Source organism: Coregonus lavaretus (genome assembly GCF_964263955.1).
Source record: "Coregonus lavaretus genome assembly, chromosome: 19".
In the NCBI taxonomy this organism is placed as follows: domain Eukaryota; kingdom Metazoa; phylum Chordata; class Actinopteri; order Salmoniformes; family Salmonidae; genus Coregonus; species Coregonus lavaretus.
In genome coordinates, this window is record NC_140006.1 from 38,218,777 (window position 1) to 38,244,430 (window position 25,654).

The window sequence follows — 25,654 nt, forward strand, 5'->3', positions numbered from 1 at the left end:
CAGATTTCACAACACATTAGGTTTGTGCCCTCAGGCCACTACTCTACTACCACATATCTACAACACAAAATCCATGTGATTTGAAGGTGCTCCACGCTTGGCGTTTCTGTCGTTTTGGTCAATTTAAAAAGAGATAATACACCGTTTTTGGTGTATAGGTAGGCTTAACAATGGGAACAGTGCCACGGGTGCTCAATACCCTTAAATGTATTATAGCTACTGGGCCTATTATCATTTTTTGAGTTGCAGCCAGGTTAGCCTATTTATTTGATTTAGGCTAGTTTTTCCCTTAATTTATATAAAAATGTGAATGAGATTAATTGAGATAAGCAAGACATATGATCAAATTAATTATAGCATATTTTTCAAATTAATATTCATGCCTATAAAGTTAAAGAAGACAACAACACATTTAGGATGTAAAGTTTATGAATGGGGCAAACAATCGCTGAGAACTGCGCCCGGTGAAGAGGGTGGGGCGTCAAAAGACGCACTCTTTGGCTGCGCTTCCCGTCTCCTCAACCCAAATCATTTGCCATCGAAGGAAACCGAAGAGTGGGCCTACCGTTTTCTATGAATTTGGTCAACACACGAAGTACAGGCTAGTAGCTACATTTGTTAATATGGGTTATTTTCAGTGTTTATTGTAAAAGGTTGCGCGCGCAACAAAATGAATTTCATCAACGATTTTTGCGTTGAGATTGCCGTTGTTTGTTTAGATTGTGACGGTATGCAGACATGATTTGTAATTTGAGCACTGTATCCGACAGTACTTTTCCGAAGGAATATCAATGTTTTAACTTTGCACCTGAGGAATGATTTGAATCCAATCAAAATGGCATCGGTAAGATCACTGTGATGCGTATCTTTCAGCAGATGTCGGGTGGAATTTTCTATATCAATTTAGGAAGATACTCTTAATACCTAGGTTAATAGGTTTGATCGAGGTTTAGTAATGATTAATTAATACGAAAATTGTATTTCACTGTAATTTCTCAGCCATACATATTTCCATAGTAAAACGAACGAGGGGAAATGCACTAGGCTACTTGTGTGGTTATTCTAGCTTGTGACATTTCTTTCATACATATATACCGATATTACATAACTGTAGACCTATGATCATGTCTGTCTTGGCTATGCCAAGTTTATGAATCATACAACCTATTTGGAGTTACATAACAGTGGTTTATTAAAATATTAAAGATTTTGAATGCATTTTGAAGAATTCTTATTTGTGTTATCAAAAAAATAGATTTTGTTAACATGTTAAACGTTTGTGATAGGCCTAACTTTTTTAACAGATGAAACATTTTCTTCATTTTGGGGGCTACCGCTGAGAAGAACCACTCAGGCACTGATACACTGAAGTGGTCAGGTGTTTTCCTAATCAGAATCCTGCTTGGGAGATGGAGGTGATTCGTCGCTCCTCTGTGTTTGCAGCCGGGGTGATGGAGGCCTTTGACCATTCCCCGTCCGACAAAGAACTGGTGTCCAAGTCCAAGGCACTGTGTAGGGACTACATACACTCTAGGCTCAACCTCTATGGGCTAGGCTCGTCCAAAACTCAGGTGGACTCAACGCTTTGTGAGGTGGCTGCTGTGCTTCTCTGTCTCGGTAAGGACCTGCTGCAAACTACTACATTTGAAACTTAACATATCAAAAAAGCAGCGTTTCTCTTGAGAATCCCTATGGTCCCTGAATAGATATGGTACACACTGTACTGGTTTTGTCCACCACGTGTATATTGGGGCTTGCCTTGAGATTAAGGACAGACATGCATGACCCAGACAGCTATTAAAAGCGGCTGGCAGTCCGAGGTGAGGGCAATCAAGCTACTAAATGGTTCAGTTTGGTATGCTAATTAAGGCAGGTGAGATGACACCTACATACCCCACAGGGCCCTCTTGGTCATCATCTAGGTTTACTAAATGGGTGGTGCAGGACCTGTATGGACACACTGGTGGGTTATGGGCTATGGCTGATTTTGTTCAGCTTGGGTTGGTTTGTGGACAAGACAATAGATTTGTTTACTTTGTTGATCACAACACATCTCTAAAAGCTTGGTCACAGAGCCAAAAAGATAGGGGAAAAACTGAATTAGTTTCTATGACCAGTCGGGTTTTCTTAAAGCCCCTGTGCTTCAATGATTGATTCACTGTCTAATTAAAGGGGCAATCTGCAGTTGCTACATCCATTTTGGATGTATAAATTAATTATATGTACCCATTGATTCTTGAAGAATATAACTTATAAATAAATGCCTCATGAGCTTAGTTCAACTGTCGTACCCCATCAGAACCCAAAGTATAAGCGTTTTTTACTCCAATGTTTGTAAACAAAGTAGATGTTAACAAACACTATAAAGCCTCAACATGATTTAAACTATAATTTTGATATCATGGATGGTCAGTCCTTGCATCCATAGCTCTGTCTATGAATTTGAGCGATTACATTTCTCCAGCCCTATCCCTCAGCTTTTTACCGAAATGGGCGGGGAGCCACTTTGTTATTGTTTCAATTGTGGATTGCCCCTTTAAGTCATTCATTGGGTAGATAGACCAGTCATGCTTTCTCAGTGCTATCCTGTTCCTAAATGTTCAGCCTTGTGGTCTTCCCTGGTTTTCCAAGGTGATGAGCTGGAGTGCATGCGGCCCAGTGTCTACCGGAACGTGGCGAGACAGCTCAACATCTCAGTAGCCATGGAGACCATGGTTTCCGATGCCTTTGTCGCCGTGGCAACAGAGATATTCGCAGCAGGTGAAGAACTTCAAGGGGGGATGTTGCATAAGCCGACCAGTCAGGGCTGATTTGTCCCTTTAAGAATCTGCACAACTCAAATTTTAACGCATTTTCCATTGACATGCATGATTTACTCAAGTCCCAAGTTATGAGAACAAATGTCAAGTTGTGGTTCAGCCCTATGTGTTTATAGGGGGTAAATAATCCTACATGAGCTATGAGGAATGTGTGTTTTGGGACAGGGCTACAAGATGTCTGGTTATTTGAGACTAGTGTTTCTTGCAACACTTTGATTCACATTGTTTTGGTGATATATTTTTCACACAGTAGTTACATTTTCCGTTTGGTAATCCCTAAAGGCAGAACAGGGTTATCATCTGACAGTCCAGGTCTCTAAACCACTACCCCCTATTGCAGTTTCCTCTACCTCCAAAAATGTCCCTTAAACCCTGGAATGCTGTTTAAATTGCTGAAAATATAGGGACACTCAACCCTGAACATGTATCAAAAACCCACATACATGTCTTATCTTTGTCTGTCTACTTTGATGTAGCTTTGAAACACGAGAACATCGGGTGTGTGGAACAACTGTCTTATTCCGTCACTGGTACATACAATCTCTGCTGTGTAAAAGCGTCACACAGTAGCCTACACCTTTATTATCTTTACTTTACATCGTCTTTGTCTGTCTGTTGGACATAGACAAGTTGAAACTTTGACAAAAACATACATTTCTATTCTCTAACAACTCCCATTCCGTCACTAGTACACACAGTTTCTGCTGTGGATCATGTCACTCCGGCAGGATTAAATAGCGAAAAGGTAATTAAGTGTCACACATGAATTACTGCGACATACACTATGGGTTCCCTGGACCACGTTAATAATACATCGCTCAAACTTGGCTCTGTGTCTGGAAAGATAAAAATGGCCTAACTGTGACTGTTCTGACGTCACCAGGGGCATTTTTGGACCCACCGTGGGATTCCTCCAGAGAGAAAAACTCACTGTTGACCTAGGCAACGTTGGCCTTTTGGGATGTGGGATTAAACAGCAGTATATTTATCAGACTGAAAAGATAAGCAAGATTGTTTACATGTAATGATTGCAATAGAGACTAATGAATAATGATTTTATGTCAATGAAATGCTGCACTCAGAAAAATGGATTGTAATGGATCAAAATCACAACTCTGATCATGAACTGTGCTTAAAAAAACGATTGAAATGAAGTCTTCCAACCATAGACCATTATGACATCATTGCTTTTACATTTGATAAGAAAGTACTTTGGCTAAACGTTTCGCCTAACTTTTCCTCTTTTACTCATTGCCAAGTGTACCAACTAAGCTTGCTTCCCCAATGTCCCCAATTTCTCTCCCTTTCCTTCTACTCCTATCCCTTCTCTCCCTCCATCTTCTCCTTATCCCCAGAAAATCTCTCTATTCTTGGCTGGGTCGTCTCACGTCAGGGTCAGATCTCTGTAGGGAGTTAGACGACGTGAATAACTCCCTGTTCCAGAGGGAGTTAGCTTGTTTAAGCCTTCCCTGAGGTCCATAGATCCCTAGAACCAGGTCACAGGTCAGTCAGTGAAGGCAAACAAAATGGCCGCTGACAAAAAAGGCTTAAAGGAGGCTAATGCCATTAGCCTTCTTGTTGCATCACAGTCATATGAAGAACTTCTGTTAGGTTGCTTCCTGTGAGCAACAGGTGTGCATTTCTTTGTTTATGATTATTTTGAAGCACGTGGAAAATAGTAGAAAATTAATGTAAATAATTATTATGAAAAACGGCGTCCGGTACCCCAGCGGTCAAGAGCGTTGGGCCAGTAACTGAAAGGTTGCTGGTTCGAATCCCTGAGCTGATTAAGTGAAAAATCTGTCTATGCCATTGAGCAAGGCACTAAACCATAATTGCTCCTGTAAGTCGCTTTGGATGAGTGTCTGCTAAATGACTATAATGTAAAGAAAGAAGCAGTACTGCAATGTGACGTCATCTATAAAAATGGGTGAATGTCTATTCTCCAAACGCTGACGAAGGCTGCCGCCGAAACGCATGTGTTTGTTCTGACCTCTGCTGCTAAAAAAATACATTAAAGCAGGCTGGGTTTCTGTATAGCACTTTGACATCTGCTGATGTTCAAAGGGCTTTATAAATACATTTGATTGATTGAGTGCAGGTTTTTCCTTTCTTCAAGCATCAGTCACAACAAGGCTGACACCCAAACGGCTTTACTAGGAAACTAATGACCGTTTCTTTGATGTAGATCTCTGATGCGATCGCAACCGTCTTGCTCTTTCTCTCTGTTGGATAATAGATATACTGTACAGTTGACTTCTGAAGTATGCAGTGTATTGGGACTGCATCTGTGCACTAGACTGGAGCATGTAGATTTAGAGCAATTGAAAATAATGTACAATGGGGTCCGAAATTGACACCCTTGATAAAAATGTTCTAACATTCCTCAAAAGGTAGGTGTCAAAATGATTGACACCCCTGTTTTCAATACTTCAAACCACAGGGTTTCAAGTCCGGGGAGTGGAGACTGAGATATCAATGCAAAATGTTGAACCAGGTTTTTGGCTAAAATGTCCTGGTACTGGGTAAAGTTAATGATGCCGTTGACCTTAACAAAGGCCCCAGGACCAGTGGAAGCAAAATAGCCCCATAACATCAAAAACCCACATTAGGTATAGGGTTATTTTCTGCTCATGCATTCTTATTTCGATGCCAAACCCACCATTGCTGTGCGTGGCCAAAGAGCTCTATTTTCTTGTCATCCAACAAATATAAATGCCTGGAGTTTGCTAAATGGTATTGGCACTTGGATTTGAACTGGAGCTTTGGTCACATGACATGAAAATAGAGCTCTTATGGTCATTGGCATCATGAACTTTACCCAGTACCAGGAGGCAGAAACTTGGCTGCACACAGTGCAGTTAAGGTTAGGTATTGAGTGTCAATTTTTACCCCTACCTTTTTAGATTTGTTTAACAATCTTTTAAAATCTCTTTCTCTGAGCAATTGTTTTACTATAAAATATAATTTCCCCTTTTTTGTGTGTGCCTCTAACGGCTCAGTATTTGAATTTTTTATTTTATAGGTCATTTTTGCTTATCTTTATCAAGGGTGTCAATAATTTCGGACCCCACTGTATTTTAATTGGGACTGGTGAACTGCAATACACACTTATCAGCAGTCTAACTGCCTCAACTGTTTTGATATGAGCTACGTACTTTTCATTAATGTTGCAGTATTGCAATAAATAGCATGAAGCATCATGATCAACTAACCACAATCAGCCAACTGATCCGTGATTCTCGCTCTCCCCTGCCCATAGGTATCACATGGGGGAAGGTGGTATCTATGTATGCCGTGGCCGGGGCTCTGGCGGTGGACTGCGTGCGACAGAACCAGCCAGCTACGGTCCAAACCATAGTGGACAGCCTGGGTCAGTTTGTCCGCAAGAACCTGGCCCCTTGGCTGAAGAAACGCGGAGGATGGGTGAGTGGCTGGACTGTTGTTGCTGACCAAGGGACAGTTTTGTTTCGTAACTACCACATCGTTGTGGTTTAAGTAAGAGGAAGCGTATTGAAGCGCAGCTGGCGCATTCAGGAGCAGTCCTCCCCTCCATGTAGTTTTTTGAAGGATGCAGTTTCGCCTATGCTGCCGTCTAGTGGTTTCCAGTGGAAATGCAGGGGCAACATTACCAGATTTAGGCTTATTTTCAATTCCTTACATCCTCCTCTCCTCCTCAAAGCTCTTAGAAGATCCAAGGTTATTTTCCTCTGACCAATGCATTTTGAGAAGGAGGTAAGGATGGAGGACGCAAGGAATGTCCTGATAGTTTGTCTTTGTCTTTTTCCAGGCAGACATTAAGAAGTGTGTGGTGAAGTTAGATGCTGTTCCTCAGCCCCATTGGCTGTCTCCCATTGCCCAATCCTGCAAGCACTTTCTGTCAACACTGTACATCTACATTATGAAGGAGCCATGAAAGACTTGGGAGAATAGTTGTGGTTGAACTGACATGCGCTTGAAGTCCTGATGCTTCAGATGGACAGCCACTGACTTTGATGGAACCGATTATCTGGAAGATTGTTGATGGCTGTCTAAACAGTGACTTTCCTTCTTGCCGAGTACAAGTCACAATATCATGAACAATGACTGCTCTTCTTCCAGAGAGTAGTCAGTTAATTTCATATACGGGTCGTTCCACCAATTAGGTGCCGCGACTTGGCGAAATTGTTTTATTTCACCTAATTTTAACATCGTCATAAAGAGCATATGTTCAACCTAAAGGAAAATTCCACACAAGTCTTTTGGAATTTGTTTCATAAGTCCATTGTTGATATAGTCCCAAAATGTTTTGCATGTCAGCAATCAAATTTAAAATGTATGATGCAAAATGAATCTCTGGGACTAGAAGTCAGAGGATGCATGTCAAAATGCTGAATTTTGGCACTTTAGCAAGTATTTTCATTAAAAAAAAACAGATTTATTTAATATAGACCACATGGAAAATTCAAGGGCACTTCATTTAATAACAAGCTTTTAAAATTTAATTTGTGCACAATGTCTACTTAAAATATCAAAGGGATGCAAAAGGCACTTATTTCGTGGAACGACACATACACTTCAGTTCAGATGATCAACTTTTGCTCAAAGTACTTGTACAGAACCATGTATCTTTCAGTGTTGTAATGTATTTTCCACTATCGCGTCACAGTGAGTATATGTACTGTGGTAGGTGCTCATACCTCTGAAGTGAGATCCAGTCTGATAACTACAACATATCATCTCTGGGACTTTACACTGAAATAATGGACAAAGCGATAGCATTTGCTCTATGGACAACAAATCCTATTTTTGCTGCACCACTGTGGAGGACATGAATTGTATGATGAGCTACTACTATGTTGTGGGATGCAACAGTCTATCCAGGCTTTGTACACACTTTACAGTGCTGTTGATCTCAGCGGTGTATTCACTAGGAACTAAAAGGGAAGCACGGGCCGAAACGGAGGCATTTGTCCAATAAGAAACTTGTTTTCGTTGCATAATGTTTTGCTACGGTGTGCACTAATGAATACACCCCAGTTGTACCCATCAATCTCTCCCTATTGATTACAAAAGACAGGATGATGCCTATGGGGGATATTTTAGAATGTTGGAATCCTTTTAAATACTATCTTTGACTAATGTATTTTATTCAGATACTGTAGTGATTATTGAATCTTTAAAGTATCTTTCCTGTAGTCACTTACAGTATTTCCTTAATATTATGTGTGCTGTATACTGATGTAAACACTTTCATATGGAAAATAAACTTTTAAACCCTATCGAGATAATGGTGCTGTAAACAGGAGTGAAATTGTCACAATTAGATCATTTTGTTACATTTGTTTTTATTCAACTGATCCATTGGGTTCAATACAGCCTCTATGGGAAGGACATCTTTATTATGGTTGCATTAAATTAAAGGCTGAACACACTTATTTGAACAACAAATCACCTGTTCCACTATGCACGTTACATAAGCAGCTCTCTTTTGGTACAATTACCACATCTAGAAATCGGTTTATCCTCCCCAAACCCCAAGGGGAGAAAACACAACACTAACCTAGATCAGCAACAAGGAGCAAGACAGTCTAACTAAATCTAGTGCATGTTATCACTCCCCGTCACCTCCCGGTGGTCAAGAGGAGCGGCGGTAGGTGATGTGCAAATGCTGCATCAGTGGCCCACCCTCCATCGCCATGGAGACCGTCTGCTCAAGCTTCCCCTCTGGTCTCAGCTGGAACACTCTGGAAATCTGAGGGGGAAAATAGGCATACATAATATCCTAATTACTGTAGTTTAACCAGAGTAGTGCACTTGGCACCAGAGAGTAACCAATTGGAAGGGTGCTTGTTAAATTCTGTAACACTATTGGAACTGTATGTCAACCATGATGTAACAAATGTCAAGATCCAAAAGAACCAGAACATTGTAAGCAATTTGGCACAAGGTAGCTTCCCTAAGCTCCCCGGAAGCTATCCAGTCCCTACAGATCAGGAAATATCAAAGCCGTAACAGTTGTTTTTGGACCAGGCATTGAATATCTATTAGGGGCATAGGTCGATCTTGTTGGATCGAAAAGAGTCTATGGACATCAGACTGGAAAGCGCCGGTCTCACCTGCTGTACATGGGGTTCTTTAGCGAAGGAGGTTCTGGCCAGGGCATGGGTGTGTAGAGTTAAACACTGTCCAGTCAGATCACCCTCCTCTATCTCCACCAGGCCTGTAGAGAAGACAACATAACTGGTACTGTAGAATCTGTCTGGAACTAAATGGGACAACGAGCAGCAGTAGTTCTGTTGTTTTTTTTGTCACTGGTTATTTGGACATATCACGATTTTTGCAGGTGTTAGCATCTTTCGAAATTCGGGAGGGGACATTTGGTCCGTAACTTGGAAAGAGAGGGTGGAGCCCCTTGTTCTGGTTCTGCTCCTTGTTCTAGCATCTCTTCTCTTAACACGTATGGAACCAGACCTTAAATCGAGCAGCTGACTAATTATGTGAGACTTTAGATCTGGGTTATCCGAGATTAGAGGTTCAGACCTCCTGGTTTAATAGCTTAGTTGTTGAATTGACAGATTAAAGGTCGCAGGTTCAAGTCCCACTTGGGCAACCCTCTAAATTAGCTGCGGGATAAGTATAGATTAGGTCTAAGCATTGAACAGTCCCGTACCTGAGTTCTGTGCTATAATGAAGGCTACTCTGTTGCCGCCTGGTTGCATTCTGATGAAGCCACATTCCCTGTGCATAGGTTTCTTATTCTCAGCATGGAAGGCATTAAACCTGCAGAACATGGGAAATGTACACAGATATTATTATTATTATTATTATTATTATTATTATTATTAATATACTGTACATCCATCCTAGCCTGGAAACCCAACGTCGAATTTCATAGAATTTTACGACGGGGCATAAATTAGCGTTTGGGTCAGGACAGTTTCCTCTCATGACCTCTACAAGCCAGAATGTTGAATAAAATGATATTTTAACTTACTTTACCGGTTGTCCGTGTGGTTGGTCTTTTTGCAGGTAGGAATGTGAGAAAATATATCCACAGGAAAGTATATTACATCAACTTTTCAAAGTGCTGGAAGTGCGTTCAGGTTTCTATCACCTGAAGCATGCGCACAAGATAAATACATGCACGAGACACATACATACTTGCCAAGCTCGTGCACGTGTTTACATGGTTCTGCGCAAGCAAACATCAAGGCGGCACTCAACGAACGGTACAAGAACATTAGCCAGCAAGAATCCTCTCACCAGGAAGCAGTCTTTATTGTCACGGGAGATTTTAACCAAACAAATTCTTCTAAAGTATTACAAACATGTATCCTAACCCATGAGAGGAAACAACGTGCTGGAACATGTGTACACAAACAAAGCCATCCACCACCCCCTCACTTTGGGCACTTAGATCACATCTCTGTTCTTACTCCCCGCCTACAAGCAGCAACTCAAGAGGGAGACACCAACACAGAGAATAGTGAGGCGCTGACTCAATGCTGCAGGTCTGTTTTGGGATTACTGATTGGAATATGTTCAAAGTTTAACTCACCCAGGACTCATCCATCAACATTGAGGAATATACATTTAGTCACAGGCTTCATTAGGAAAAGTGTTGATGTTGTACCCACAATAACAATCCAAAAACCCTGGATGAACAGCGAAATACGCACCATGCTGAGAGCCCGTACTGCAGCATTCAATGTCAGCACAATGAACACTGACGACTCGAAGGAGCTCGACGCGTACAAGGCAAGCAGGTAAGAGCTCCGCAAATCCATTAGGGACGCAAAAAGACAAACTCAAACCTGAATCGATGTTCAACAACTCAGACCCGTGACGCAGGTGGCAAGGACTACAGGCTATCTACAGTGCCCACCGAAGCCTCCCTCCCAGACGAGCATAACACATTCTATGCTCGCTTCGAGACAGACAATAACGAGCCATCCAGGAAGACTCACGCTGCACCGGAAGACCAAGCTCTTTTGCTCTCCAAGGCTGATGTGAGGAAAACACAAAGCAGCCGGCCCAGATGGTCCCCTGGCAGCGTCCTCAGTGTGCACTGACCAGTTGGCGGGCGTCTTCTGGACGTCTTCAACCTGTCCCAGGCTGTAGTCTCCACTTGCTTCTGCCCAAGAAGACTAAGGTGACATGCCCAAACAACTATCGCCCCATTTGCTACAGTTCAGCATTCAACACTATTGTTCTCTCTGAGCTCCACACCAAGCTCAGAGTCCTGGACAACACCCTCTGCAACTGGATCCTGGACTACCTGACGGGCAAACCACAGGCTCTGAGGATTGACAACACCACCACCACACTACTCTTAATACAGGTGTGTCCTCAGCCCTCTGCAGTACTCCCTGTTAACCCACGACTGTGTGGCTTTGCACGACACCAACTCCATCATCAAGTTTGCTGATGACACCACGGTTGTAGGCCTGATAACCAACAGCAACGAGTCAGCCTATAGGGAGGAGGTAAGTGAACTGGCATTGAGGTGCCAGGACAACAACCTCTCCCTCAACAGAACAAAGGAGTTAACTGTTGACTTCAGAAAGCAGAGGGAACGCGCCCTGATCCACATCAACAGTTAGCAGTTTCCTTGGCATCCACATCACTGAGGACTTGACATGGACCAATAACACCACCAGTCGAGAGCGCAAAAGCGCCTCTACAAAAGCGGTCCACAATCACAAGGCCCTCCAGCTGGTGGTGAAGACGGCCCAGTACATCACTGGGGCCGTGTTCCCACCCATCCAGGACATCACTGGGGCCGTGTTCCCACCCATCCAGGACATCACTGGGGCCGTGTTCCCACCCATCCAGGACATCACTGGGGCCGTGTTCCCACCCATCCAGGACATCACTGGGGCCGTGTTCCCACCCATCCAGGACATCACTGGGGCCGTGTTCCCACCCATCCAGGACATCTACTAGAAACGGTGCCTGAGGAAGTCCCGCAGCATCATCAAGGACTCCACACACTCCAGCCACGAGCTGTTCTCTCCCTTACCGTCGGGCGGATGGTATCAGAGCATGAGGTCTGATACCAACAGGCTCAGAGACAGTTTCTATCTACAAGCCATCAAACTGCTTGACACTTGAACTGGACTGACCACCTGCACTGACTCTCCGCACCTTAGCACATATGCACTCACACAAACTGCTGCTACCAGACTCTTATTTACTATTGCTAATACTGCACAATTTAAACACTTGCCCCCCAATCGGACTGCTGAACAATTTAACTGGACTGACCACCTGCTCTGATTCTCTGCACATATGCACTCACTCACACACCCACCCACACAGACATTCACACACAAAAAATGTAAAACACTTGCCCCCCAATCCCCCCTTCCCCAAAACACGTGTAAATATTGGACTATAAATTGTGCCTTCCTGTATTATACTGATGCTAAAATGTTTATTCTACTGAGCCATTTAATTTATGTTTGTATTCTCATCTTTTATTATTTATTATTGTGGTTGCATTGTTAAGAAGGAACCTGAAAGTAAGCATTTCCTTGGACAGTGTTGAGAGCTTGGGACTATAAAGGTTCTACCTGCATTTCTGTCCATGTAGTTATTGACACAGCCTTGTTCAATGTTCTCTACCTATATAGTCCTCTAAATACCCAAATTCATGTTGTTAAATTAAAAAGAATACAATATAAAAATTGCTGACACCATTCAAATCAATGAGGGTTCGGAAATGTAAAGCCAATTATCTCAGAATCATATTGTTTGCTGAAAAGTTGATGTAATTATACTTTCCTGTGGATATATTGTCTCACATTCTTACCTGCGAAAGGACCAACCACACAGACAACCGGTAAAGTAAGTCAAAATATAATTTTATTCAACATTCTGGCTTGTAGAGGTCGTGATAGGAAACTGTCCTGATCCAAACGCTCATTTATGCCCGATGTTGAATCCAATACTATTAATAAAATGTCATTTAGCAGACGCTTTTATCCAAAGCAACTTAGTCATGTATGCATACATTTGACGTATGTATGGTTGTTACAAGCGCCATACTCTACCAACTGAAAGGACAATTCAACGTCGGGTCTCCAGGCTAGGTCCATCCATGCAGTATTGCACTCATGCACTGTGATCAATCAAGAAAGCAACAAATACTTTTCATAAGGGCAAAGACAATAATAATGTCATAGTAGGCTAAGCGCAACCTTGACAGGCTCTCCTTGTGTAGAGTGATTTTTGTTAGGCCTGCTGTACCCTATTCAGCTGTCAGTGGCAGTCAAACTCACATGAAGTTGATGATTGGTTGGCCCACATGGGAGAAGTGCAGAGTCTCGGTGTAGCGGAAAGGTGGTATGGAGGAAAAGGAGCCCTCTCCTGGCTCGTCGGACTCCCAGACCCCGAGAAGCCAGTCCAACGGCAGCAGCGCGGGGTTCAGCTCAGCTATGGGGGAAAACAAGGGGTTCATATGAGGACACTATGAGTAATTTATGTAGGCCTACCCGGACAACCACGGCGCGTATCCGATTTCGACGTAGCCTATGAATACACAAAACAAAAACTCGTAGTCGCTCGCAGCTTCAGCTCCACTATACAGGTTGCGTTGCTTTACTATCAATTGTTGCTAGTGGTTGTACTAAATGATCCTCTAATTACACAAGTTGCTTTTGTTTACATTGTGAACATTGTAGCTTCTTGACATCATAAATCTTAGTAAAATGTATTTCAATTCACAAGATAGAATGTACGTGCGCGCCAGCCATCGAGAATTGAACCTTGGCTAGTCTTGAGCATTCCCTCAATAGTCACAGATAGATCTGTCTCATTGTTCTTTCACCGGATGTATAAATGTGAAGCATCCGCTTGACGTTTCCACTCACTACCAAATATGGTAGTGAGAGGAAGCCCACTGGCCGGCAGTGGGAGAAGATGGATTTTGGCCTAAATTCTGCTAATATTCTTGTCGATTAAACATTTGATCTCAATACAGTTCTGTTCCCAAAACTAGAATGTTATGAACAGAGTGGACTAAGTTTTGTAGACTTTACCCTTTGCAAAAGTTTAATAAAATCCTGTTGTTTATAATGAGCGCAAAGGCAAATTGAGGATCTAGCTCGTGCTTGGCTCTGCCCACCTCCTTGCTCAGTTCTGTTCCCATTGGAAATGACAGGCTGTGGTCTATCTTGGTTTAGTTATAAAAATCTTTGATAGAGTGGTGGTGAGGAGGAGGAGCTCCGTGTACCCTTCATGTCCAGAAGTAATTTAGCCGTTCATTGTAGTCGTTGCGCTCTGTAGAGTTGCTATTTTATCGTGTCAATTAACTTGTGACATTCCTGGATTACTCATTATATACTGAACAAAAATATAAAACACAATATGTAAAATGTTGGTCCCATGTTTCAATGTTTTCTTATTTCTCTCAAATTTTGTGCACAACTTTGTTTACATCCCTGTTAGTGAGCATTTCTCCTTTGCCAAGATAATCCATCCACCTGACAGGTGTGGCATATCAAGAAGCTGATTAAACATCATGATCATTACAGTTTTGTCACACAACACAATGCCACAGAGTCTCAAGTATTGAGGGAGCTTGCAATTGGAATGCTGACTGCAGGAATGTCCATCAGAGCTGTTGCCAGGGAATTTAATGTTCATTGCTCTACCATAAGCAGCTTTAGAGAATTTGGCAGTACGTCTAACCGGCCTCACAATCGCAGACCACGTGTAACCACACCAGCCCAGGACCTCCACATCCGGCTTCTTCACCTGCGGGATCGTCGGAGACCAGCCACCCGGACAGCTGATTAAACTGTGTTTGCACAACCGAAGAATTTCTGCACAAACTGTCAGAAACCATCTCAGGGAAGCTCATCTGCGTGCTCGTCGTCCTCACCTGGGTCTTGCCCTGACTGCAGTTTGCCGTTGTAACCAACTTCAGTGGGCAAATGCTCACCTTCGATGGCCACTGGCACGCTGGAGAAGTGTGCTCTTCACAGATGAATCCAGGTTTCAACTGTACTGGGCAGATAGCGTGTATGGCGTCGTGTGCGCGAGCGGTTTGCTGATGTCAACGTTGTGAACAGAGTGCCCCATGGTGGCGGTGGGGTTATGGTATGGGCAGGCATAAGCTACGGACAATGAACACAATTGCATTTTATTGTTGGCAATTTGAATGCACAGAGATACCGTGACGAGATCCTGAGGCCCATTGTCATGCCATTCATCCGCCGCCATCACCTCATGTTTCAGCATGACAATGCACTGCCCCATCTTGCAAGGTTCTGTACACAATTCCTGGAAGCTGAAAATGTCCCAGCTCTTCCATGGCCTGCATACTAACCAGACATGTCACCCATTGAGTAGGTTTGGGATGCTCTGGATCGACGTATACGACAGCGTGTTCCAGTTCCCGCCATTATCCAGCAAGAGAAATGTCACGTTGCATGAGGCAAATGGTGGTCATACCAGATAGCGACTGGTTTTCTGATCCACGCCTCTACCTTTTTTAAAAGGTACCTGTGACCAACAGATGCATGTCTGTATTCCCAGTCATGTGAAATCCATAGATTAGGGCCTAATTAATGTATTTAAATTAACTAATTTCCTTATATGAACTTTAACTCAGTAAAATCTTTGAAATTGTTGCATGTTGCGTTTATTTTTGTTCATTATACTAATAAAGTCTGATTTACTCAACATACAGTGAGGGAAAAAAGTATTTGATCCCCTGCTGATTTTGTATGTTTGCCCACTGACAAAGACATGATCAGTCTATAATTTTAATGCTAGGTTTATTTGAACAGTGAGAGACAGAATAACAACAGAAAAATCCAGAAAAACGCATGTCAAAAATGTTATAAATTGATTTGCATTTTAATGAGGGAAATAAGTATTTGACCCCCTCTCAATCAGAAAGATTTCTGGCTCCCAGGTGTCTTTTATACAGGTAACGAGCTGAGATTAGGAGCACACTCTTAAAGGGAGTGCTCCTAATCTCAGCTTGTTACCTGTATAAAAGACACCTGTCCACAGAAGCAATCAATCAATCAGATTCCAAACTCTCCACCATGGCCAAGACCAAAGAGCTCTCCAAGGATGTCAGGGACAAGATTGTAGACCTACACAAGGCTGGAATGGGCTACAAGACCATCGCCAAGCAGCTTGGTGAGAAGGTGACAACAATTGGCGCGATTATTCGCAAATGGAAGAAACACAAAAGACCTGTCAATCTCCCTCGGCCTGGGGCTCCATGCAAGATCTCACCTCGTGGAGTTGCAATGATCATGAGAACAGTGAGGAATCAGCCCAGAACTACACGGGAGGATCTTGTCAATGATCTCAAGGCAGCTGGGACCATAGTCCCAAGAAAACAATTAGTAACACACTATGCCTTGAAGGACTGAAATCCTGCAGCGCCCGCAATGTCCCCCTGCTCAGGAAAGCAAATATACAGGCCCATCTGAAGTTTGCCAATGAACATCTGAATGATTCAAAGGAGAATTGGGTGAAAGTGTTGTGGTCAGATGAGACCAAAATGAAGCTCTTTGGCATCAACTCAACTCGCCGTGTTTGGAGGAGGAGGAATGCTGCCTATGACCCCAAGAACACCATCCCCACCGTCAAACATGGAGGTGGAAACATTATGCTTTGGGGGTGTTTTTCTACTAAGGGGACAGGACAACTTCACCGCATCAAAGGGACGATGTACGGGGCCATGTACCGTCAAATCTTGGGTGAGAACCTCCTTCCCTCAGCCAGGGCATTGAAAATGGGTCGTGGATGGGTATTCCAGCATGACAATGACCCAAAACACACGGCCAAGGCAACAAAGGAGTGGCTCAAGAAGAAGCACATTAAGGTCCTGGAGTGGCCTAGCCAGTCTCCAGGCCTTAATCCCATAGAAAATCTGTGGAGGGAGCTGAAGGTTCGAGTTGCCAAACATCAGCCTCGAAACCTTAATGACTTGGAGAAAATCTGCAAAGAGGAGTGGGACAAAATCCCTCCTGAGATGTGTGCAAACCTGGTGGCCAACTACAAGAAACGTCTGACCTCTGATTGCCATCAAGGGTTTTGCCACCAAGTACTAAGTCATGTTTTGCAGAGGGGTCAAATACTTATTTCCCTCATTAAAATGCAAATCAATTTATAACATTTTTGACACGCGTTTTTCTGGATTTTTTTCTTGTTATTCTGTTTCTCACTGTTCAAATAAACCTACCATTAAAATTATAGACTGATCATGTCTTTGTCAGTGGGCAAACATACAAAATCAGCAGGGGATCAAATACTTTTTTCCCTCACTGTATACGATAGTCAGTTTAAAAAGATTAAGGGTAAAAGACTACATTTCTGGATGTGTTGGCAAAATCACTACATATCCCATCGAGCCGAGCGGGTCACAGTTCCAAGATCAGTCAGAAACGTCCAGCTCACCCTATGCCAATGACGCCGGTGGATCTCAAAACTGAACTTGGATCCGCGTTAAGTAGCAATGACATCCTTCGCCAACGTGTTGTAGACCGATAGCTCGAACCAGTCATGGCTATTCAACAAACCAATCAATCATTTAAGTTTATTTCCAGTGAATTTCTTAGTTACATGGTTGTATAACTAGCAAAGGAGTTTTGAAGTTGACGATGCAGTATTTATGAAGTTTGGCAATAGAGAGAAATTGTAATGGCGTCTTTTTGTAGGCACTAACTCCGCCATGGTTCGTTGGACAAAGCCTATGGGGAAAATTACATTTACATTTTAGTCATTTAGCAGACGCTCTTATCCAGAGCGACTTACAGTTAGTGAGTGCATACATTATTTATTTTTTATACTGGCCCCCCGTGGGAATCGAACCCACAACCCTGGTGTTGCAAACACCATGCTCTACCAACTGAGCTACATCCCTGCCGGCCATTCCCTCCCCTACCCTGGACGACGCTGGGCCAATTGTGCGCCTCCCCATGGGTCTCCCGGTCACGGCCGGCTACGACAGCGCCTGGATTCGAACCAGGATCTCTAGTGGCACAGCTAGCACTGTGATGCAGTGCCTTAGACCACTGCGCCACTCGGGAGACTAAAAATGAAAATGAATGGATGTTTTTGATAAACGCTGAATATATGGTCTGTGGTAAACACAGGCTTAGTACATCTTATCTTCATCAGATAACGTCACTTTTTGAGAATTTGTAAGCATTTATGTAATTTAAAAAATAAAAGGCTTCAATTCATAAACGTCTTCAGATGTATATGTTTTGTTCTATGAGATAATATCAGTCAGTTATACTGATATTATCTCATAGATCAAAACGTATAAGATCTCCTAAGCCTGTGTTAACCTCAAACATTACTTTCAGCGTTTATCCCAAAACCCTATTCTTTCCCCAAAGGAATGGCTGAACAAACCAGAGTTAACTAATTTCTGGGTTTTAGGATTACAAGCTGGTGAGCTCGATAAAGACAAAAACTAGCATAATTCAGCTAACCAGCTAGTTTACTCACAGATAGAACAATTAGCCAGATATTTCACCGGATGTAGGTTGCAGCAGGTAGCCTAGTGGTTAAGAGCCAGAGCCGAGTAGGTGAAAAATCTGTCTGTGCCCTTGAGCAAGGCATTTAACACTAATTGCGCCTCTAAGTCGCTCTGGATAAGAGCGTCTGCTAAATGACTAAAACGTTTAAATAAAATGATTAAAATGTGAAGCATCTGGTTGGCGTTTCCACTCACTACCAAATATCGTGATGAGAGGAAGTCCAGTGGCCGGCAGTGGGAGAAGATGGAGTGAGATGGATTTTTTGCCGAAATTCTGTCATCGATTAAACATTTCATCTCAATACATTTTTCTGTTTCCAAAACTAGAAATGTTATGAACAGAGTGAACTACGTTTCGTAGACTTTATCCTTTGCCAAAGTTTCAAAAAATTGCTTTCTTTAGAAGGAGTGCAAGGGCGAATTGAGTTATTGCACAGCGCACTTCACAGAGTAGACGTTCCCTATTGGAAATAAGGAAATGTATGCTAGAACGCGCCAATAGGATTTCGTTAGGTTTTTCACCTAGTCGGCTCGGGGATTAGAACCAGCAACCTTTCGGTTACTGGCACAACGCTCTTTAACCACTAAGCTACCTGCCACCTCCCGGCGAAAACTGTGATTAAACAATTCAGAGACAAACGAATTCATCAGATGACATTTAAAGAGAGCGAATAGATAGATATACAATCCCTAAGTCAGCTGTAACTGTCAATAGTAAAACAACGCTTAAAACGATGTTTGAGTGAACCTGAATCCAGAAAATGAATGGTGAAGTCGCCCGATGACTGTAGTGTGGCAGGGCCATAAGGAAGACTATTTATAAATGTGTTGCTTGGGCCGTTTATCGATATTATGAATCTCACCTTATAGCCAACCTACATAAAGCGCAATGTCACAAGTGTTTTATATATATTTTTTAAACAATAAAGTAAAGCTATATCTACCGAGTTAAATTGTATCGAGTTGGTTTGCTGTTGACATTGAATATACGTTTATAGAGAGTAGGCTAAGCAACAGTTCAATGATAAAATGTTTCACCGTTGGAATTCGTTTTTTTTAATGGCTTACCTGACTGGTGAAAAGGGCACGCCATTGCAAGGTTCTCTTATTCAAAGTATGTCATTATGTTAGAAAATGAAGACCATTCTGTCGTGAAGCAGTGAAATAGTGCATATATAATACTGCGACAATATTCTTCTCAGGCCATCGCATTACTGACGCCCCCTTTTTCACAGATGAATCATGGGAGATGTAGTATTTTGCCACTGTGCTGGAGATTCAGTATTTTTTAAATATTTTTTTATTTTACCTTTATTTAACTAGGCAAGTCAGTTAAGAACAAATTCTTATTTACAATGATGGTCTACACCGGCCAAACAGTATAGGCCACAGGAGGTTGGTGGCACCTTAATTGGAAAGGACGGGCTCGTGGTAATGACTGGAGTGGAATATTATCAAACACATGCCATTCCATTCGCTCCGTTTCAGCCATTATTATGAGCCGTCCTCCCCTCAGCAGCCTCCACTGGTATAGGCCTATATTATATAGTTCTTATGATATAATTATGTTTAAACAAAAACCTTCATTCAGGACAATGAAGAAAAAAGCTACTATTACAGGGTAGGAACCATAGTTTTGCCAGGTGACCCTAATTAGCCCAAAGGCCGGCAGATGGCGATATTGAGTCGTTTCATTTAACCTTCCAAACGCATTGTATGCAGCCGGCAATACATTCCTATCCCTCATGGATCGGTTCGTACCTAAAATATTCTCCATTCAGGCTGCATAGTCTTCGATTTCCTCCTTAACTTTATTTAATGGCGAAAAGGCAAAAAAAGAAACGGGGAAAATATGCGTACTTTCCTCATGAAACATCATTTTCCACCACCATGCTAGAGTGGCTAAATGCTAATCCCGGATGTTGTGTATTGTGTTCAGCCAATCAGGTTGCAGCAGTCTGTTTTTTCACACCTAACCTAGCGCATTGGTGGAAACTAACACTGTTCTCAGGGCAGATCTGCCGGTTTTGATTTAACACAGCAAATTAGGAGAATTAACGTGGCAGGTTAGGATAATTAGGTTGAGGTTAGGAAAAGTATTTGGAAACCATGTGATTGATGTATTTGATAGCATTCCATTTATTCCGCTCCAGTCATTAACACGAGCTCGTTCTCCCCAATTAAGGTGCCATCAACCTCCTGTGTGTTGAAGGTACTGTATGTACACTAACATCTTTGTCTTTTGAAGGCAATTTTTCATTAATATCCAAGGTAAAATGGCCAAATTTGAAACAATTGTACATATTTTGTTGACTCTTTCAAACATATTTTATATTATTTCCCAGGAGTGCATTCACCATCTACAATAATTACAAACTCTATTGGGAAAGCAGTTGTAAGTGAATGTATGTCCTAATCTGGCTTTTTACATTTGTGCTTAAAATCTGTGCTCACAAACACCTGTGATACTACTTTCACAGTTTGACGCTTTTGTCCATTTGTTCCAGGTGCCCTCCAGCATAGCCGGCTGCATGTTTGTTCATCTTTAGCGTAGAAAAGGCATAATAAACCATCTTTATGCTTTGCTCTTTTTGCAGTTCTTCAGAGCGTCAGCCAGGGCAGCTAGTGCCATGTCGGCATTGGTCTTCTGGCAGTTGTATCCCATCAGACCCACACGCATCACCTGAGGAATAACAAAATGGTGGATACGTCACAGAGAGCTCACATGAGACTCGACCATCAAATAGTTGCACAAAAGACTCGACCATCAAGACACTGCCATGACAACAACAAGGCACTTTCATCTCTAAATAGGTAGTCTAACCATCCAATTGTATCTACATACAGGGTTTCAGCTCCCATATCAAATGCAATGGTCAATAAACAGATAGTTAGTAATTACGTATGGGCAATTAGCTGGAACTTTAACATTCCCCTCACACTCACCATGCCAATGGAGGGCCCCAGACCCCCAGTCATCTCCATTTTGTGGTGCTTCATGATGTACAGCAGCATCTCTCTCCAGTTGTAGCCCTCAGGAATGGCAATGGTGGTGACGGAGGGCAACCTAAGGTTCTGCATGGACAAAATATCACAGTCACACATTTGGACACACCTCTGTGAAATTCAAGACCAAATAATTGCACCAGCCATGAAACTGGAGGATGTGTTAACAAAAATGGACACTATTATTGTAGAATGTGATCGGTTTGTTGACAATCAGAGCTGTCTGAAATGGCACTCTAATCCATACTGCAGTACCCAAACAGCATCTGGTTAAAATAAGTGCACTATTAGGGAATAGGGTGCGATTTCAGATGCACGCCAAGTCTTTTACCTTGTCCTTGATGAACAGCTTGAGCCCCATGTCTTCCAGGCCCTTCCAGAGGTACCCTGACACCTCCTTGTGGTGCCTCCAGGACTCCTCCAGCCCCTAGAGGGAGACAAAGACTGGCTACTGATGGGACAGGAACAGTGAGTCTGAAAGCCTGAAACTGGTCCAAAACTGATTGTAAATTTAGCTGATTTATTTAGAGAATTAGAAGCAATCCTCAAAGTAATCAGCTAATAGACACAAACATGGTTAATTCATTTAGGTCCTTCTTCCTTACCTTCTCAGCAAGAATAGCAAGACTTTCCCTCAGGGCAAATAACCCAGACACTGGTCCTGTGTGGTGGTATCTGAAACATATTTCAACCTGTTAGGATGGGCGGTTTTCACATAAAGTAGTGTTCATGAGGATACTGTAGACTTACAGTCTGGCTTGTTGACCATCGTTTCCCCAGTAGTTAGACAAGTGGGTCATGTCAAAGAGGTAGGACACTGGTTTAGTTTTCCTGTTGAACATCTTTTGGCTGTATAGGGTATCAAGAGGGAGTGTATAAGTCCACATTTCTCAAAATTCAAACATTTACTTTGTCTCAATTCAATCATTATCCCTCTCTTTCTTCCCTAACTCATACAACACACACGCATGCACACAAATACACACAGAGTCCTTACCATGCTCTTTCATTGAAGGAGATGGGTGCTGTGCCAGGGGGTGCATTCAAGGCCTTTTGAGAGCCAGTGTACAGGATGTCAATATCTACAAAGACAAGAAAATGATGATAACATATTACACTAATACAGACAGACTGACAATGAAATAGGAGTCTGACGTTTTCTAAATACTCATGGACAGACTATGTAAACATAAATGGTACCAAGCATCTGACCAAATTACGCCAGATTTTAGTTCTGGGTTAACCAAGATTAGACGTTTTCTTACTCTGCTGGTCCATGAAAATAGGCGTTGCCCCAAGAGATGCAACTGTATCTACAAGAAACAGGGTATTGTGTCTGAGGAGAGAGGAATTTAGGGCTTGAATTTGGAGTTGTGGCCGTCAATGTATCATCAGAAGTGTGAATTGAGATAAATACAGCGGAGATATACTGTAGTGTATATATATATATATATATATATATATATCTTTGTATAGGTTTGAGATGGAGCTGTGTCTCACTTGCGGCAGAGGTCTCCAATGCCGTCGACGGGGTGGGCGAGCCCGGCAGAGGACTCTCCATGTGTGAGGAAGAACAGAACAGGCTTGTGTTTGGCCAGGGCCTATAGATGGATAAGCAGTCAGATAATAAACAACATTTTTTTGCACAAAATGCCATAGTTAGATTCCTCGCAATGTTGACTATATGAACTTACAATACTGAACAAAAATATAAACGCAAAATGCAACAATTTCAAAGATTTTGCTGAGTTACAGTTCATAGAAGGAAATCAGTCAATTGAAATAAATAAATTTGTCCCTAATCTATGGATTTCACATGACTGGGCAGGGGCGCAGCCATGGGTGGGCCTGGGAGGGCATAGGCCTCCCACTTGGGAGCAAGGCCCACCCACTGGGGAGCCAGGCCCAGCCAATCCGAATGAGATTTTCCCCACAAAATGGCTTTATTACAGACAGAAATACTCCTCCGTTTCATCAGCTGTCCGGGTGGCTGGTCTCAGACAATCCCACAGGTGAAGAAGCCGGATGTGGAGGTCCTGGGCTGGCATGGTTACATGGTGGTCTGCGATTGTGGCTTATGGTAGAGAAATTAACATTACATTCTCTGGTAACAGCTCTGGTGGACATTCCTGCAGTCAGCATGCCAATTGCACACTCCCTAAAAACTTGAGGCATCTGTGGCATTGTGTTGTGTGACAAAACTGCACATTTTAGAGTGATCATGCTGTTTAATCAGCTTCTTGATATGCCACACCTGTCAGGTGGATGAATTATTTTGGCAAAGGAGAAATGCTCACTAACAGGGATGTAAAGACATTTGTGCACACAATTTGAGAGAAATAAGCTTTTTGTGCATATGGAACATTTCTGCGATATTTTATTTCACCTCATGAAACATGGGACCAACACTTTACATGTTGCGTTTATATTTTCGTTCAGTATATTTTATGTATACATGGAATTGGATACAGGGGAGGGTTGGTAACGCTGAAGTTGCTGAGGAGCCTGTATTGAACAATCTCTGTGTGAATGCTACTTTGGTGAGCCTAATGCATTACCAAACAATTACCTTCTTAATTTCTTCAATGGTGAAAATTCCACCCGGGGCTTTCACCATCCTGTGAACATTGGCACCTGGAATAAAGCCAAATGTAAGTCTAATATCTGAAGGAAAACAAAACCGATGTCTACAAGACTATAAACAATGTTCTCAACAATATTTGATCAAATTACATCAAACCACAACTGTTGGTCTTATTTTATGACGGGAAAACTCGTGCGTAAAACCGTGCGTAAAACATACCCATTCTCTCAGCGATATCAGCCACGCGCTCTCCCCAGATCCCGTTGACCGCCACGAGCACGCTCTCCCCGGGTTCTATGGCGTTGAAGACTGCGCACTCCATGGCTGCGTGTCCAGAGCCGCTCATAGCTATTGTCATGTTGTTCTGTGTCTGGAAAGCGTACTGGATCCCCTTCTTGATGTCGTTCATGATCTACAAGCAGCGCATCAAATTGTTAAATAGTTGTAGTTCTAGGCCTACATAGATTAATTATGAGTGGTTCATCAAATCCTTTGTCAAATGTTGATAGATCCGTTGTGAAGGGTAAGAAGGGTAAAAATGCTTATTTGACGCATTCGCAATTACGCATCAGACTTGCTTTGATAATTAAATAAATGGTACAAATGTTAACTACTTTAAAACACATCTCAATTTAAAAATAAATAATATCCTAAATGTGTTCCTAATTATTGACTATGAATTCATAAGCGCACTGATAGTCTAGAAATGACTTAACTGCTGGCTAATAATATCCCTCTCTCTGGCGGTGCTAAGAAGTCAAAAATAGTTATCAAACAATGAATTCATCAGCAAAAGGGGCTACACATTTACCTCATACATTTCTGGGTGCAAATGGCCGATAATTGGCCTGCCCCCCGCGGCTAAAACGCGGGGCGGCAGGTTGGACGGTCCTGGTCCAAACAGGTAGCGGAAAGGAACCTCGAGCGGCCGGAGCATGCACGCCGGGGGCGGGATGGTCACCGAGGACATGGCGCGGTCAATGTGCGGCAGTGAGACCTCCACAGCCGCCTTTTGCGCCAGAAGCGCGCCCCTGCGAAATAAAGCCCGCTGCATCATCGTTAGCTCCTTGCTCCGGTGTAACCGACGACTGTGACTTGCATGGACAGACGGAGGTACTGGAGTTGACTTTGGGTTTTCGTGAAGATTTAAAACAAACAGGTCTTTGACCTCTTGGGCACCTAGCGTGGTGCGTCATGTTGGTTTTGGTAACAACAAGCCCATCATGGACAAATAAAAACTGCACAGAGGTAGAATTGGCTAAAATGTTATATTGTCAACCACCTGCTTAGAAAAACACTAACTGTTAAATATTGTTCACTAAAACATTACCGACCAATTATTAATGAGTGCATGTGGTTATAATGACCGTATTCCCATGTGAAGGCCTTTGTTTTCGAGTTTGAAGGGGTGGAGAAGAGAGGGTTTCTACTATTACCATTATTTGCTGAGTTGTGAGGCAGTGGAATGAGTGGAAGAGACAGTGGAATGCCTTTATTGGTAACTGGAGAGGTCATTTCACAGGTGAAATGGTTTCCCCTTGGTTATGACATAGGCAGAACATTTTCAGAAACACCTGTTTTATGGAATATTTGGGAACTAATTTTGCAAGACAATGCTCACAAAATGTCTATTCATCAATTGAAACATCAATAAACATTTAATTTCAAATAGAGTATGTACAGTATAAATCCTGAATATCTTACTAGCATGTGTCTATCATGAGAAAAGTGAAGATTGCATCTGGC

General features: G+C 42.5%; 3 protein-coding genes across 3 annotated transcripts; 1 reads left to right on the forward strand and 2 right to left on the reverse strand.

Annotated features, from left to right (window-relative positions):
• Positions 1-1,409: 1,409 nt before the first annotated feature.
• LOC311147220 (bcl-2-related ovarian killer protein homolog A-like) lies at positions 1,410-6,735 on the forward strand (the record flags this gene model as incomplete). The annotated part of the gene is made up of 4 exons (XM_084183865.1): positions 1,410-1,617; positions 2,632-2,760; positions 6,082-6,245; positions 6,610-6,735. The coding sequence occupies 4 exons, from the start codon at positions 1,410-1,412 to the stop codon at positions 6,733-6,735; spliced, it is 627 nt and encodes a 208-aa protein (XP_084039991.1).
• Positions 6,736-8,126: 1,391 nt separating this feature from the next.
• Positions 8,127-20,336, reverse strand: thap4 (THAP domain containing 4). The gene is made up of 5 exons (XM_084183867.1): positions 19,387-20,336; positions 13,085-13,238; positions 9,472-9,581; positions 8,918-9,021; positions 8,127-8,553 (listed from the first exon to the last, which is right to left on the reverse strand). The coding sequence occupies exons 1-5, from the start codon at positions 19,409-19,411 to the stop codon at positions 8,437-8,439; spliced, it is 510 nt and encodes a 169-aa protein (XP_084039993.1). The 5' UTR covers positions 19,412-20,336; the 3' UTR covers positions 8,127-8,436.
• Positions 20,337-20,433: 97 nt separating this feature from the next.
• Positions 20,434-25,034, reverse strand: LOC311147221 (alanine--glyoxylate aminotransferase-like). Its single transcript, XM_084183866.1, has 11 exons — positions 24,720-25,034; positions 24,128-24,320; positions 23,894-23,958; positions 22,825-22,925; positions 22,590-22,660; positions 22,322-22,406; positions 22,075-22,173; positions 21,930-21,999; positions 21,656-21,751; positions 21,265-21,393; positions 20,434-21,001 (listed from the first exon to the last, which is right to left on the reverse strand). The coding sequence occupies exons 1-11, from the start codon at positions 24,963-24,965 to the stop codon at positions 20,894-20,896; spliced, it is 1,263 nt and encodes a 420-aa protein (XP_084039992.1). The 5' UTR covers positions 24,966-25,034; the 3' UTR covers positions 20,434-20,893.
• Between the last annotated feature and the right edge of the window lie 620 nt (positions 25,035-25,654).